General features: G+C 35.5%; 1 protein-coding gene across 1 annotated transcript; it reads right to left on the bottom strand.

Annotated features, from left to right (window-relative positions):
• Positions 1 to 2,628: 2,628 nt before the first annotated feature.
• LOC132550717 (uncharacterized) lies at positions 2,629 to 4,137 on the bottom strand. Its single transcript, XM_060214811.1, has one exon. The coding sequence runs from the start codon at positions 4,135 to 4,137 to the stop codon at positions 2,629 to 2,631; it is 1,509 nt and encodes a 502-aa protein (XP_060070794.1).
• Positions 4,138 to 18,404: the final 14,267 nt, after the last annotated feature.

Raw genomic sequence — 18,404 nt, 5'->3', positions numbered from 1 at the left:
ATCATATATCGTGAAGTTATATCTGTTCAGTCATTCATAATTACAATGTGTTCGTGTTTTGTGAACAGTACGTTAAATGTTTTACATACTAGCTGTTATGTAATTCTACTGTCTATTTTTAGCCACCAGGGATCCCAAACATATGCTATATTTAATCATGTAAATTCCTTAACTACGAACTGATAGATGATGAAATGCCCTGTAGAATTATGTCAGCATGTTGCAATGCATATAAGCAGGATTTGGCAATCACTTTGAGGGCACAGACCTGTCTTTGTTAGTTTTATACTATCACTGACATAAAACACACACCATATGGAAATTTTGAGGAAAAATAAATCAGGAAATGTTTCTTCAGGTTACCTCCGTGTGGTTGTCTTTTCGATGTTTGAAAATAGGACAAACATGTTTGTATCGGTGGCCTAATAATAATTTGCTTTAAATGTACACAAGTGCGTCACTGGCCGAAGACAACGATGCACCAACGAGTACACAGAGCTGTAAAGCATTGCATTCGTTATCTTTCGTCTGTGCATGTGTCATTGTAATCAAGGGTATGTGTATAAATTCATTATCTGTATCGCTTTCAACTGTTCAATGTTGTTGACATATATCTAAGTTAAAAAATAAAATCAAACTTTCATTGACTTTGATGTTCAGCAGAAATACGGTCCCACTCAAAGCACTGACAGTTTTAGAAATAACAGAAAAATAAAAAGATAGTAATACGACATGTCCACTGCCGATACAGAGATCGTGACACATCATTACTTTAGAACAAAATAATTTGCTATTGATGCTGAATTGGTCAATATTTTTGTGTTGTTGTGTGTGTTTTTTTTCTGTTATTTGTTTGAATGACTCATCTTTGCCATTTGAATCGATAAATGACCAACCAGTATTCTACAACGATAGTTTATACTTTTTAATGTCGGAATACACAAATACTTACAGATCAAATCAAAGAGAAAAAGTAAGAAAGAAAAATATAGATTTGTCTTTGAAAGTTTTCCGGCTAAGATATTCATGAGATTAAGTAAAAAAACATTCAGTGTTTTAATGTTCCAAAGTTAAATTGAACTGAAACTTCTAGTCTTGAAGGTGAATTTTCAATAGACGAGACATGTAATATTCCAAAATATATGAATATATTATTAGAGTCTTGGTTCTGATGGTTTTACGCCTGGGTTGTTAAAATGTTTCTTGAAATGTCTTGATTTTTGTTGTTAGATCTATTTCTGTTTTCCAGTCTGCCAACTTTCCATCACACAAAGACAAAGCATTATAACCTGTATTTCCAAGGGAGATAAACCTCGTCAATTCATAAAAAAATCTCTTCTAAATATCACTTACAAAATAGCTTCTGGTGTTATCTCACAAAAGGTTAGGAAAGTTTTAAATAAATTCATAAATATTGCCAAACAGATTTCATGTCAGGGCGATATACAAGGTAAAATATCCGCACATTATATGATGTTATGGATTATTCTGGAGAAGAAAATATTCCTGGTATTCTACTCTCAATAAATTCTGAAAAAAATTGATTCTGTTTCATTGATGTTTATTGAAAAGGTTGAATTAATTTATTTTTGGAGATGATATTTAAAGATTGGTTAAAACACTTCATTCTAATATTTTCATCAATCATATCGCAATATATCTTCTATCGACATCCAACGTGAGAATAAAGTAATTATTTGGATGATTTAAGTGGAAAATGTACTTATTTTGAATTTACAGTATACAGATGATACTGATTTAGTGCTAGATGGGTCTTAAATATCGTAAAAGGAGTCTGTTGAATTAAATAGGTTTTTTTTTTTTTAATCGCGGGGCATAAAATATATAACCGATAAAACAAATCATATGGTTTTGTAGTAAAGCGTGCAGCAGAGGCACTTAGAAGCATTAGATTCTCCTTTTTGGGAACTGACTTTTCTGTTGACTTGACTGAAATCCCTGAACGGAATTATAATAAAAAATAGTTAAATTCTAATCTTCAATTATTGCATGGTATAGCAAATTTGACTCCTGTATGCAAAATAAATGTCATAAAATCTTTATTGATATCTCAGCTCAATTACTTGTTTATTACTTTATTGAACCCTTTACAGAGATATTATAAAAATTGATTTCTCTTATTTCTGCATTTCTTTGGATTGAAGGACTACACAAGATAAAAAGAGATGTTGTTATTCAACATTATTTGGATTAAATCTCTTAGACTGGGATGGGATTGCAGGTTATTCAGTTCAGACTGAATATGTCGTAAATTACCATATTTACAATTGTAAAGGGTTTGCCCAGCAGGACAACTTGTTTTTATTCTTCAGGTAATGTTTCAAGTTTGTAAGAGTACATCGTTTCACATGATCATAGACTCGAAGATGTCATCCCCCGCCTTTTAATATATATATTATGAAATGAACGGAATTTAACAACACCCTTTGGTGTTACATATTTGACACTGATGCCAAATCATATCTGGTTAATATTTGGCAGTGTTGTGATAAGTAGTTTTTGAAACACTTCATAAGATACGATGAAGTATGAAAACATGTTTGTGTTTCAAGAATATTACTGCGTGTACACTCACTCAGGGCTGAACATGCCTCCCTCGGTAGGTCGTCAATACTTTATCAATTTGCATTGCCTGGCAAAGGTTTTACAGTTATAGGTAGCCAGACAATACCTACTTTGACCGAGCTTTGACCTTGCCATTTTCACGACTTTCTCTGGTTCTTTACATGTCCCATTCAGGTACTCGACTTTGAACAGTGGTGTAGAAAAGGGTATCCACTCTTCGACAATTCCGGCCTTGTATTTGTTACGAATCACTTTAATGTTGTCGCTCCCATTGTGTTCCACGACGATGGCATGACACCGCGGATGTAGTATCCAATCGAATACAACTATATGGTCGCCATATTGCAAGTCTAAAATATTAGTTACTGTTCTATCATCGGATTTGAATGACGCTGAAATTGCCTTTCCAACGAAACATCCAAGATAAGTACCGATAAGTTTGAGTGCTTCTCCGCCTAAAACCCCTCCAAGGACACCACCAATGATAATACCTACTGGGCCAAACGGTGATACCAAGGTGATCCCGAGTGATCCTGGACCTAGAAAGGACGACACAACCACCCCCGCACTCACAATACCGTCAACCACTCTTCGGATTGCTGTTTCGATAAAATCGTTCCTTGATATGTTCCCTTTTTCCCTTTCTCCGTACGCATTCTTCAAATCCCAAATGACGAACCCCGCTTCAAGGATTATCACAATCCCAGTTGCAACCAGGTTAATTCCTTTGACGGCGTATCCAATACTTTCTGCCGGAACGACTTTCCCAGTCACCTTCTTCGCGACAGAAACTGTATTCTGTACAAATTTGCATGTTCCATTGAAAGTCGACCTGGCACTCGTAACTACATTTTGCCCGATGTACTCGTTCAATTTTCCTTTAAACCAAGTTAGCTGGTGTGACTTTTCGACGCCTGTTTTGCAGTAGGTTGCGAAGGATTCACAATTGTCTGTAAAAGGAGAATACCCCGTATCATTTATTCTAGACCGTGCTCTTGCCAACACCAGTTCCGGATCGTTCGTCTTTGTTATTTCCACAGGGTAATCAATACGGTACATTTTATTGAAAAGTCCTTCTTCGCTGGCTTCCACTTTGAAACAGCTGCGTAAAATTTTAATGAGACGATTCTTTATGTTCCAATGAATTAATATGAGTTCGTTTTTTTCAGCAACAACTTCCTCCACAATGGCATGGTGCCAAAGACAGTACTTTCTGTGCCAAGAAATCTGGTCTCCTGGTTTCAGGATATCAGCGAAATATTTCTGGTCTATTTTTGTTTTTGAACTTTGAACTTGAAACGCTCTGTTTTCGCTCAAATTCGGGGTAGGTCGTGGAAGCATCTGTATTCTTTCACGACTGCTTTCTTCATCTACATCAACATCGCTGCCTACTAAATATTCACGTGTGAGGTTTTCCGTGTTACATTCCGTACAAAACAACCCGATCAGCTTGTTTTCACTGTTAAGGTAGCGTCTCAGTTTGAAGGTATCGCGCCGTTTGCACAAACATTGAAAGCCAAATCTAGCGAAATCCCTGCCTGTATCCGACATGCTGAACGTCTGTAACACAAAAAAAAACATATAGTAGTTGTCGATAATATTGTGTGGAGAAAAATTAGGACTGTATACTTATATATGAATATATTCATGAAAAGACTTCAATGCATATTACAAAAATCTATTGATTGCAAGAGTATAATGAACACAATAACGAAATGAGATATCAATGTAGCATAATAGTAAGATAAATCATGACATAACATTGCTTTTGAAGAAACTACCGAAGACTTTTATTCTGTATGCAATTTGAAAGAAAGATTGTGAATAATCATGTGTAACTACTTGGACAGACAGACAGGCAGACAGACAGACATTCTTTATTTCCTCGTTAATCGAGATTGATAGAGAAAAAAACCACAACAAAAAACAAGAATATTCACACTATTTCATGAACGCCATGCATTGCGTCGTTGCTTTTTTTCATTCGGCAACTAAAAAATCAGTCATTTCATTGGACATTGTGTTCATAGGCGTGCATTTTTGCACACGGCCCCGCGCACCTGCGGTGGCGCACGTGACGAGTGTCAGGACCTTGTGACTTTTTCTAGCCGACCCCGGAGGTAAGGATGTTATTTTGAGTTAAGATACATTATCTGCTAATATCTCTTAAACTGCCGCCCATCCTTCCATGATCACATAATGTAAGGTTAAAATGAACACCTATTGTTGTATTTCCGGGTATATTTTTCCATTTTAGGTGTTAATTTCGTGATATTTTGACTTAGTCATTTCGGGTATCGTTCGCGGGTGTTGGCCATGTGCCGTTGTAGCATGGTGTCATAGCACTGTAACAGTGGCTTGAAGTTGTTACCTGGTCGACCTAGAGAGACGTCAGTGAGGTTTTTACGGGTGGTAGACCCGTTTTTCACGTGTAGGACGTGGTTAAGGTGTCAGGGAACGAGAACTTTACAGCATGTTCGCGAGGCCGGCACGTGGTCTAGGAACGAAACCCGACTACAAGATTTAGGGGATTAGCTTAATGGTTATTTCTCCCACTGTTGGCCAGTCCTTGTTTTGTATTATTATTTGTGTATTTGTCTCTTGTTACGTGTAATAAATTGTTGAACTTTATTTCAGTCTAAGTTATCTGTCCATTTGTTAGTGTCGTCGTCTGTATTTTCATGAGGAATCTGCAAGCGAAAGCGGCAGTGTGACAGGTTGTGTCGCGGCTGACCCGGGCAATTACGATTGACGGGGCGGACTCGGCCAATTTCGTTACAGATGTATAACACTAAGATCTCCTAAAAGGAAACTACACTGCTCCTGCTCATCCAAGTTGGAAAACACAGCATAGTCATTGAAGTCAATAATGTTAACTATTTGATTAAATAACAAATCCCTACTTTTGTATAACTTTGGACATAGTATAAGGAAATGAAGAATTATATTGTCTGACTTTTTTCCACACAACCAACATATCACCGTCTCTGGCTTGGCTAATTCGCAGAAATGTTGCATCCACGCATTCCTCACTTTATCAGAGTCGCGTATAATTTTACCGTCAACACGACGTTCACGTGATGTGACCTTTCTGTTAGAGTAGAGTGTGACGACACGTCGATCGTGAGTTCGATTTTACATACAGGTAAACATGTGTGCATGCATATACAATCATTCAGTTTATTTCCAAATGCAGTACAGCATATAGGATTTACAAATCAGGGTACACAACAATATCAATACAGTTTATGCAACATGACGGTGGAGAACACTACACACAATTAAAACGTAAATAATTTCATCAGGTATTCTGACAGTAGCAATTGTTTCCCAATTAATTTCGATTTGATCTCACAAGATTTTCTAACTTATGAGATACAAATAATTGTAATCAACTTATTGGATACAGACAATTTTACGGATTTATAATATAGTTATATAATTTGTAGTTAAATTACAAAAATAGTCATGCCTTACATCATCATCATCATCATCATCATCATCATCATCATCATTATCATCGATGTTAATTAATCATCATCATCATCGTCATCATCGATGTCAATTCATCATCATCTTAATTATCATCATCAACAACAACGTCAATTATCACCATCATCGACGTCATTTCATCATCATCATCGATGTCAATTCATCATCATCAATTCATCATCATCATCATCTTACTTATCATCAACAACAACGTCAATTATCATCATCATCGACGTCATTTCATCATCAACATCATCATCATCAGCAGCAGCAACTTTGATTCAAATCAGTTCAAATTCAAATCAGTCGAAAAAATTAAAACCAATATCATAAACATGTATTTAAGATGGCGTAGAACACAACAGACACAGTTAAAACATAAACCTCTACATTCATTTATAAACACTCAAATTTACTAACTTGTTCTAGCATTAAGAAGTAAAGTTCTTCTTGTCAAAGCATAACTTAAGTATTTACTGAGGTTTCTCAGCGTTTTAACATTTGTAACTGCCAATAATTCAGTTAATTTATGTACAGATGGACGTCGATAATAATACGGTTTAATATATAATGCTCTTAAATCTGAGTATGTTGGACATAATAAAATAAAATGAATCTCGTCCTCCATTTCTCTTTTGTCACATAATATACAATACCTTAGAGCTCTGGGTATACCATGGTATCTACCGGTCTCAACGTTTAGACTATGTGCCTGAATCCTAAACTTAGAGAGGATATTTTTAGATTTAAAAGTCAAAGACTTACGAAGATAAAACTGCAGTTCAAACCGGTCAACAATATGTTTATATAGTATACACTTGGATGAATTTTCAAAACTGTTTCTTGTCTCTTGAATGAAAACATCATGTAACCGTTGAGTATATAGCATCAAAAAATGCTTTTCATTTGAAATACACTAAGTCAACCAAACATCATGAAACCTTAAACTACTAAGCTCTTGCTTTACATGGTACATAAAATTCACCTTAAATCCAGGTTTTCTTAGATTTAGCTCTACAAGTTCATTATAACATGACTTTAAAACACAACTATCGGTATGCAGTAATTTAAGCCAATATTTCATAACAGCTATTTTACGATCTATTAACAAAGGGAAACGACCCAGCTCATGGTAGACCATAGAAGAATTCACGTTCTTTTTAACACCCAACACATTTTTTAAGAACAATAGATGTATTTTCTCTAACTGGGGTGCCGGACTAAAACCCCAAATTTCACATGCATAATTAAGTAAACAGGAAATATAGGTATCAAATAATGACAACTTCGTTTCACAATTTAACATGAATCTTTTCATTCTTCTGTTTAACAGGAAATAAGCTTTTCTACCTTGCACAGCAAAGTTATCCAAAGCAATACTAAATTTACCATTGAAGTTAAAAAATAAACCAAGGTAACAAAATTGATCAACCAACTCAATGGGCGAACCATTGTAATTCCAACGTTCATTAGGGTAAATATTTTTACTTTTCCTGATTACCACAATTTTCGTTTTGTCCAAATTAACATCTAAATTCCACCTTGCAAAATAAGAATGTAGAAAATCTAACATCTTTTGAAGGTTGTCTATATCTTCCGAAAACAGGACAGTATCGTCAGCATACATCAGTATGAACAGGTTAATCAGCTGCAACTCGTAGCTTTGACAATTGGAATTGATTAATTCAGACTCTATGTCATTAATGAACAAAGAAAATAAAATCGGGGACAAAGATTCCCCTTGTAACAAGCCGACATGGAGGTCGCACATAACAGATAGTTTACCATTCAACCTGACACAAGACTTAACATTATCATATATAGATCTAACAATATCCAATAATCGACATCTTACTCCAGCTCTCCATAACTTAAACCACAACTTTTTATGAGATATACTATCAAATGCCTTCCGGTAATCAACGAAGACACAATACAACCTTTTGTTATTTTGTAAAGTCTTAGTAATCAAACTATTTAAAACAAATATTGCGTCTCTCGTCCCAAATCCCGGCCGAAATCCAAACTGGGCGTCTGAAACGAAATTTTCATTTTCACTCCATGTTAACAATCGCTTATTTAAAAGAGAAGTAAAAAGTTTTGCTACATGGCTAATAAGAGTAATACCTCTATAATTATTAACATTGTTCTTGTCACCCTTTTTGTGTAGAGGTACAATAACACCTTGTGCCCAAACTTTAGGAAAATAACCTACTTGAAAAATAGTGTTAAACAACTTTAATAATACAGGTGCAAATAATTCTTTATCTTCAACAAAATACTCGTTAAGCAACATGTCCATGCCAGTCGATTTCCCCTTTGGGAGGCATTTGATTGCTTCAAGTAACTTATGTATACTAAATTCATCATCGAGCTCGGCATAAACACACTCATTGTTATCAATAATTACATCATCATGTCGAATTGTGTCCATTGGATTATCAGATAAATCACTAAAATATCTAAAAAAATTGTCAAGAGACAAGTTACCGGTACCACCTAACTTACGTTTCGAAAATTTTTGATAAAAAGACTTTTGGTCGTTACGCTTTAAAGCGTCCATCATATCGCCCTCCATTTGGAGGTACCTAAGTTTCATTTTGACCTCATAACTTTTATAACTTTTCTTGGATCTGGTTAAATTAACCCTATATTGTTCAGACTTACAACTATTAAAGTGATAAAGTGCAGTTTTATAATTATTGTATAATCGTTGACATTACCTATCAAACCAAGGCTTGTCAGGCTCTTTTGATTTACGAAAAGAAGACTCATGACAAGAAAAATTACAGGTCCTGACAGTTTTGCTCTGACAACAGTAACGGTCAAACAAAAAATGAACATTTTCTTCAAATACAGCAAGACAACGATCGATACTTTCACTAGTATTATCGAGCCCATTCAAGGCATTACTGATCAGATATTGATTATCATACACAAATTGTTCTGACTTTTCCTTGTGATCACTAGACCAAGAAACAGATCTTACTACAGAGTTCTTACTTCCATCATTGCAGCAATCACAGCCTTCAGTATTTACTTTTAAAGTAAGCAATAAAGGTGCGTGGTCAGAAAATTCGTTAAAGAGACCGACTTGGCAGGTATTAACTAACTTTATAGAGGTAATATTACAAAGAGCGTAGTCAATAACACTGGTGCCTAAGGCATTATAAAAAGTTATCCGACCATCCATATCTCCTTCAGTGCGACCATTTAATATACGGAAGTCGGTTGTTTTACACAACTGCAAAAGTCGACGGCCAAACGTATTGACTTGTCGGTCCTGGGACTTACGATTGGTATTACTTGACTCACTCTCGTAAGAAAAAACATTATCAATAACATGATGAACATTTTCAGGAAGAACGTCATGCACAATGTAGTCAGGCATATTACCAGTTCTACTGTTTAGGTCACCCATTATGAAGACATGACCAAATGTACTAAATTTCCCAATACCATTTACAAGCAAATCAAAAATGCCTTGGTCATAAACGTGGTAAAACGTGGACATTTCAGGAGGTAAGTAAGTTAATGCAAGAAAAACATCTTTGCCATCTGAAAAAAGCTTACCATTTATCTTTACCCAGACAATGCTATCAACATCTACAGACTCTAAACTAATGTTACCCTTAAGCCATGACTTGAATAAACAAACAATGCCCCCACCTTTACATTTAGCCCTCTAAAAAGGCGAGAAACATTCATAAACCACTCACAGTGAAATTGTCATTTTCTAACCAGCATTCAGCAAGACACACAATATCATATGCATTGAACACGTCTCGAAATCCTTCGTCACCAAGCTTACTACTTAAATTTCTCTGAACGTTCCATGAACATATTCTAAGACTGGAAGTGTCCTCCGCTAGCCCCTATACGGACTTCACGGTAGTCTGATCGGCATCAGAAACAAACACAGACGGGTCATGTCTGTTATGCTGTGGTTCTTGTGGGGTGGTAGGTGGATCCCATGATCTCGGAGCAACTCTGTTGGTATGTTGTACTTGACTGGTCGTCGGCTTTTGGTGAGAAAAGTTCTTACTTGGGCCTCATATACATATGTATATGAATATTAAATATAATATAATAGCGCAGATCGATTTCAAATTATTCTAGTAAATACAGCACATTCACATGACGAAATTCGTCTTTACCTAGCCCCTTCCTTCCCTAAACGAATCGCTGTCTTTGTACAACAACTGCACATTGTCCAGAACGACAGAAACGCACAAAATTTCGCAATGTTCACCGCTCTCCGTAATGATACTCTACCTCTGACGATGCCATTTTGAAACCACTGTGTTTCCACTTTTGGATCACAGTGGGACAGAATCCAATGTTCATACAAAATTTATCCTTTTTTCCCCATGCATTTCTCCAGAAACCAAGCATTACTTCATAAGACGAGAGATACATACCGAATACGGATTACAAATATTATTCAGAAAATATTATAAAATACTTACCCACAAAGTATGAATCGTGACGATCACAAACTCGAGTTAACGAGAGAAGTCTGATGGATTTGACTTTAATATTATCGCGAAACTAACAATGCGTGCGTGTGTGTGTGTGTGTGGTAGTTAGTTACTTAGTTCGTTGTTTTGGTTTTTTTTTAACTTCCAGATGAGCACAAAGCTGCTGGGGAGTTATCCACAAAGTGAAGTACAAAGACACCTCATACACATCTACACACATACAAATACAGTATTTCTAGTATGATAGTATATGTTTACTACCTAAATACGTATTTTGATTCCAGTCATTACGGGGCAATTCCAAATGGCATTTACCGGGAAATGTGACCAATGCTGAATAAAACTGGTGATCTTTGCCTGTGACAATAATTGGAGTATAACTGGATTAATCTTTATGACAAATGTAAGATGTTGCTCTTTATAAGTAGCATGTTGAAAGAAGTTTTCATATTCGAACTAAATAGCCTTGATAGTAGTTCAATATCACCAATCAAAGCAAACAGTTTCTCATTACAGTACTCAAAAAACGGAAAAACTAAACATTAAAAGGATAAAAAAAAATTACAGATATAGAACTAGAAATTGTCATAGACAATTTTAACGGGCTTTTCACCTATTTTGGCCTGTAATCAAAGGCAATGCCTGCAATACATTGACATTCTGTATAAAATCAAAGTACAAAACGATATCACCAATAGTTAGAGATCAAAGGGCTGAGCGTACTGTTTTCCAAAATAATGCTGTATAGCGTTAATTTTGAACTGTACTGAATTTTTTGTTGAATTTTTTAAAACATTACCTATTGTTATCAATAGTAAGTGACTACAGGACCACAGGAGGGTTTTAAGGAATTGCTTATTAAATTTAATTCTCATGAATTTTGTACATGATAGACGCCTGTGACCTTGAAAATGGGTAAAGGTAATTTATATTATCAAACTCGATTGACCATTATGTTATCATGCTACAAATGTGAAATAACAGGACCTCAGGCTTTACAGAACTCAAGAAGATTCTAAACGTTTGGTAGACCAAATAGCACTTAATGAAATTTTTGACATCTAACGGAAAACGGAAGTTTGATTTCTCAAAAAAGTTTAAATATTAAGAGACGATTGCAAATCTCTACAAAAGTTTGCTAACCGAAACACGTGACTGTTTTCCTCTTAAAAAGTAAGAAAACGTCATTAAACTATATTAATATAATTGACCCATGGGACCTTGAAAGTGTGTCAAGGTCATCCATATTAACAACAGTTACAGACAATTATATTTACTTTATATGCATGAGATATCAAGTCTCTAGGCCCATTTTAACTAAGAATTTTCGTATACGTTGGTACCCTACATTGAAGCTTTGAACTTTGAGCCCAAAGTTGGTCTTTTGTGGAAGGTTTGCTTATACCAATCAAAAGCGAGCCTCCGCAGAATGTTGTTGATCAAATCAGGTAACTGTTTTCCTCTTAAAAAGTAAGAAAACGCCATTTAATGATATTAATATAATTGGCTCCCGTGACCTAGAAAGTAGGTCAAGGTAATTCATTTTCACAAATTTAATAGACGATTACCTTAGCATTATGTTTGTGATATATCGCACCTCTAGGCCTTTCCAAACCTGAGAATAAGTTTCGTTTATGTTGATTGCCTGCATTGAAGTTTTTAAAACTTTGACGACTAAGGAAAACCGGAAGTTGGTCTTTTGTGGAAGTTTTGCTAAAACCAATCAAAAAGAAGTCTCTGCAAGAGGTTGTTAACCGAAACACGTAACTGTTTTCCTCTTGAAAAGTAAGAGAACGTCATTTAATGATATCAATATAATTGACCCCCCCTTGACCTAGAAAGTTGGTGAAGGTCATCCGTATTAACAACCCTAATAGGCAATTACCTTAGCATAATGTGTGTGAAATGGCGAACGTTTAGACCTTTCCCAACTTATGAAGACGTTTCTGTTAGTTTGGTACACTACATTGCACTTTTAAACTTTGACCACTGCTGAAAACCGGAAGTTGACGCAAAAAAGTCCGATGAGAAGTGCCATTTATTTTCAATTCTACATAATATATCCAAAGATCCAAAAATGTCACGTCATTATTGAAATACTGACGTTAGGGAAAAATCAAATATGGAGTCATGGCGGCCATTTTGTTTCCGACAAAGTTGAAAATCATAACAATTATACAAAACTTCATCGTAGGATCATGGAGTAATTTTCGTTCAAACTTTTTGTCTGCACTTTACATTCAATTATGGGAAAATGACGTAAAACGTCATAGAATGACGTCACAGAAGAAATGTAGACACTAAAATGATCGGAGTTACATTTTGCATTGAACTGTGGAAAAAATTCGAAAAAATCTGATAATTGTGTTTTTCTATTTCTAGGTGACCCTGACCCCTTGGCGAGCTTTTTCATTTGAACGAATTTCTATTAACATGTAGAAAAAAGAAGTTAGATATGACCCTCCTCTACATAAAAAATAATGTAGCAAGTTCGTAGGTCAAATAGTTTTCGAGTTATTGCTGTTTTTAGAATTTCTGGTAATTGGGTCATGGCGGCCATATTGGATCTTTGACCTACTTAAAAATGCGGCAGTAATAAGTTCAGATGCATACTATATTGGTTGCGAGCCTATCCCTTACCGTTTAAAAGATTACGAACCCACATATTCGGAAGAAGAATAACATAAAAGACACAACCAAAAACAATTGATCTTTTCACTTTTTGGTGGAAAACCTTAAATAGGTCATATCATAATTATCACAATACAAGTTGCCTAAACTAAATAATGTATCACATTTTTCAATATATGTAGCGATGCAGTATATCAGTTAAACTTACAACGAAACCTTGTAAGACATTACAGCATATTACACACATTTTTTTATTACTAGAGTGACCAAACTGTTTCTAGGTGTTTTGAAACTTTCAGCCTCATACTATCAGTCATGGTGTTGAAGGTAACTATTTTAAGTGAGCCACAGCGTACCGTTCTCTGCTTAATACATCACTCACTATGATGCTTATTCAGAGAGAATGTAAATTATGAGTAAATGAATTAGCCCATTAAAGCCCCAATATACGTAACATTCACCAAAAATTTAGTGTAGAATCACACATAATTATTGAGATATTATCTATGATGTAGTTAAAATTAAGTTATTCAAACAATAGTTACCATGACTTTGTGCATAAAGTATGGATATATGAGCAGTTGAAACTCGTTATTTGTAAACACACCTCCATTTTAAACACTCCGCCATCGAAATTACGATTGTTTTCGAACCACGTCGGGAAGTTCATGACCTGATCTCGCGAGAGTTGAGGTTTCTACTTATAGAGGAAGCACATGCAGATATGTCTACGGTAAGTTTTTGTTTACAAACATTGTTTGCGAAGTCTTGAGGTATTTCTGTGATAAACATTCAGTTTTTGGGAAATTATTAGAAGGAACAATTAGTTTAGAAACGATACGACGCACAATTATAACGTAAGAATTCAGAACTGGCCTGATGTATGATTGGAAAAAAAGGAAGCGACTGGTGAACGTCTGTACTGTGTCTGCCATGTTTAAACACGCGGAATATGCGCATGCGCAATGTCATCGCTACGAGCGGTAATATATGAATTATTGTGGTCCCACATTGTTTATTTTCCGATTTTTTCAATTTTTATTTAAATTGAGAACAGTCAGTTTTATTTTCTTTAATTAAAGGAAAGTATTTGTTTTGTTACATATATTACGGGGAAAATAAGATAAAGTTTGTTTTTTATAGTGATTTTTACGTATATTGGGGCTTTAAAGCCGTGAGACATACTTAATGTATTAAGGACAATTTATCATGGCATGATAGTGAAAGTCTGAAACAAGCCAAGTTTTGTTATGTACCTTTGACCATGTTAAACATTTCGTTGGTTAATCAACTCTAAAACACAAACTTATAATAATAAACAAAATTTCCCTTCTATCACATTCAACATGAAATAATATGCGCATGTTAATTCATCCAGATTCTCGGATTTCTATCATGCCTTGTCAGATAATTCGTTTAAATGTAAAACACATATTGAGATCTTACCTGTATGTTGCACCTATTCTCCGGTGTGTCTAGTGACGCTTAGCCAGAGATAAAGCTTATAAGGGATTGTACCGTGTACCGAACGTCATCTACTTACGTTATCTAATATGGAAAACCAAACACTTCACGTTTAGCTGTCAGGGATCCCCAGACTATTTATTTAAGGTAAATAGAATAGGCGAACGTACCGGTAGCGAAGGCGTGAGTAACAGGTACTCGTAAGATAATGATTAAAAAACCTACAGAGTATATTGCAATGTTTACGTTTCAGTCTTCAATTTGTAATAGAAATACATCAAAGGCAGCCCGTGAAAGTATCAGTAGCGAGTTACTTTATAACCGTAATTTTCAATATTTACATTTTGACTGAAACTAGAAATGTCACTTCGTTGCATTTCCCAATGAAAGAAGTGGGTCGCGTGCTTTTTTTTCTGAGCGGCGAATCACTTTCTGTCGGCGAAGGAATACATTGTTTACTCTTGCGATCTATTTCATACCATCTACACGTTTGTAGGTCACGTAGGTACGAGACAATACCTGTGTGTGATAACATAATTAAAAATATTTTTCTGATTGTTTGTGTTGCTTTTATACTTTTTAACATCATATAATCTGTATATCCTCAATATTGAACAAAGATTTAATACAGTTGCAGCCGCTGTATCTATCATCAGTCGTCTGCTCAATCATGAGTGATCACAGCGACAGCTCAGGTATCTCTTCCGATATAGAGCCAACCGAGTTAGGAGAATTTGGTGTCCAGTTACCTGAGATTTTACTCAGCCCTGGTAATTCCGACAGTCATGAGTCTATGGAAGATGATAATGCCGATGAAGAGTTGTTGGGGGCCCTGTGACCGCCGACATCTCCTCTGTCTCTGACCCAGTTATTGTTGCAGAAGTCAACAAATTACTGAAAACCCCTGCATATGAAAATCTGCCAAGACCCGAGATGTCAGTTACTCATATCATGTCACCACCCATCACTCAGTCAAATCTAGGCCTAAATCATTCTGTTACTAAGCGATTTAAGACAGTAACAGATTATCAGATTAGGCACTTTGAGGATCAAGTCCAGTCAAAATCTACAAAGTCAAATATAAAGTGGGCAGTTGGAATACTTCAAGGTTAATAATTCATGTTTAAAAAATATAAGGCAAAGTTGAATATTGCTTGACATCTCCGCCTGACAATAAAGCCAAATTAATAAGAAAGTGGAATTTTTTACCTACCTGTAGAGTCAGTGACACCCAACCACAAGGGAAAAAAAGAACACCCCCACCATCGAAAAAAGAGTCCCGTGAATGGGCCAAATCACACTTCGTAATATAGTTAACACTGCGAGGTAAGAATAATATTTCTGAATATGTTAGCTATTTTAATTATAAAAAAAACATTATAAATATTTGTTATGAATGACCATTTCATGTTACATATGTATATAACCCCACACACACACCCAGGGTCCTTCAACACCGCTGACCACTTCACAAAGCTATGTAAGCAGATGTTTCAGACAGTAAAATTGCACAGAAGTTTCACTGTGGAAGGACCAAGACAACACAGATCATCAAGAGGTCACTTGCCCCGGTCTTGAAAGAAGAGGTTGTGGAGCACTGCCAGAGCCATCCATTTTCACTGAGCTGTGATGAAAGCAATGACCACAACGGTGAGAAGAGTTTAGACATTCTTGTGCGATACTTCGACAAACTTGCCACAACAAAGTTTCTTGCCCTGCCGATATGTAACATTGGAACTGGACAGAACATCTTTCATCACCTCAATCAGGTCCTGACGGATTACGACATACCATGGAGAAACTGCATCAGCTTCATGTCAGACAACTGCAGTGTGATGACATCATTGTGTACCCTGCCGAACAGCAACGCTGACTGTGAACGAGTGTTTTCAGTGCTACGGAATGTACAAACGGACCAAAGATCACTTTTAGACCAGTCAACTTTGTCAGCTTTACTGACCTGCAAGCTGAACAGGGATGAGGACTGCTACAACTATAAGCCATCGACAACGACTTTAGCGACCGCGAAGTCTGCATGTGTTAGCTACAATAAGGAACTGTCATGTTCCCCCTCTATCTTCAGAGATTAGACTGAGTTTCTATGTAAAATAAATTAAAATTAAATTATTTAAATTAGTGACATGTTTGTAATGGTTTGGATGCAAGATTATGTTGTGTGGTTGTTGTGATTGGGTTTTTTTTCTTTATGGACTTGTGTTCAGAGTCAGAGTGAGATCTCTATTTTGATATAATTTATTTCTACAAAAGAGCATCCAACATCAATGCAAGATTTGATTATTAAAAACTTAAAAATCAATTGCACTTGTCTGGTTATTTAAAATTTTCCATCAGAAAAAAACAACATTTGATGCAAATAAATCACATTAATTTCTCAATTCTGTTGTAGAAGAATTGATCAAATTTGTTAAATGAAACAAATAGCTAAAACATCAAATGTTGTTATTTCTGTAGGTCTATACTAGAGTGATCTCAAATGCTTTGATTGGAACGTTTACTGTATTTACCCTGCAATAAGCCCAGGAAGCCAATGTTTAGTGATATTGAACAATATGTGGGGGTGAGCTTGTTGCAGAATGCAGGGATAGTTTATGTAAGGCAGTGAATTTTGAAATCTCTGAAAAAGACATGGATAGGCTTATTATATGGCATGGGCTTATTGCAGGATAAAACAGTACTGGATTATGCAAATTCATGATGATGTGGTTATTCCTGATAACGCGAAACTGAGCGACCGAGTTGAAAATGTCGTTCACATATTTTTCTCCCCCATGAAAATTTCAAAAAGTTGGCAAGTATGATATATTTAAGTGTATAAACATGAAACAAATAAAAACTTACAAGAACTATTTTTTTTGTTGTCTTGACGACGAGAGCAGCTTGATGACTGCTGTCCCACATGTGTACACACATGTACGATAAGTACAACAATGTCGCAAACCATCACTGTCGTGTAGTGCAGTGTCCGTAGAAGGCATAATGTTTCAGCAGGAATTTTAAAATAGTAAATGTAAATGATTGATTATCTATTTTGTTGCTTGCATGGACTGATGCTTCACAGTTCACTTCATTTGCACGAGGTTCACTTCCCTTCATCAGTCCATGCAAGCAACAAAATAGACAATCAATCCTTAATTGATGACAGATTAAAGGAAACCCGTAAATGCATCAGTAGCGATTTAATTTACAACCGTAATTTTCATTCGATGACAGATTAAGATATAATACAAATTCTGGATATCATTCAGGATGTGGACCTTATATTAAGACTTTTAATACTTAATATTGAATAAATTACTCTATAGAACAACAAATGTAAAGCCTTTTCTACTAAAACCACATATTTTAAAACTAGAACATTGTATTGGTATTGTATTTTCCATTAAACTATAAGTGTAGTTTGGTTTTATACGGACTGAGTTAAAAGACACCGCTCTGCGGTGTAATGCTCTCAGATAGTATGGATTTTCATGTTTTTCTTTCATCAAACATAAACTTACGAAAGCAATCACCATTCATTTACTTAGTTCAGATAATGAAAACGAAGCTCGTTTTTTCTATAAACCAATATTAAGAAAACAAGCTTTATTTTTATGCTTATCTCTATAAAGTCACACGTTTGGCTTAAGATGATATGCTTGTATTAAATACTGCAATCATAACCATACCTATTAACTTAAAATATTCTATACACGAAGCTGGACGTGATTGATGCTCGTTAGTTTGACGTTC

The sequence above is a fragment of the Ylistrum balloti genome, unplaced genomic scaffold (genome assembly GCF_031769215.1).
Source record: "Ylistrum balloti isolate Yb309-2 unplaced genomic scaffold, AGI_CSIRO_Ybal_v1 Utg369624, whole genome shotgun sequence".
NCBI lineage: Eukaryota > Metazoa > Mollusca > Bivalvia > Pectinida > Pectinidae > Ylistrum > Ylistrum balloti.
Note: the sequence above shows the minus strand (reverse complement) of the source record. Positions and strands in the feature narration are given on the sequence as shown.

What these genes read in the sequence shown, in the direction of transcription:
- LOC132550717 (XM_060214811.1), bottom strand. Translation starts at nt 4,137, where the DNA reads ATGTCGGATACAGGCAGGGATTTCGCTAGATTTGGCTTTCAATGTTTG.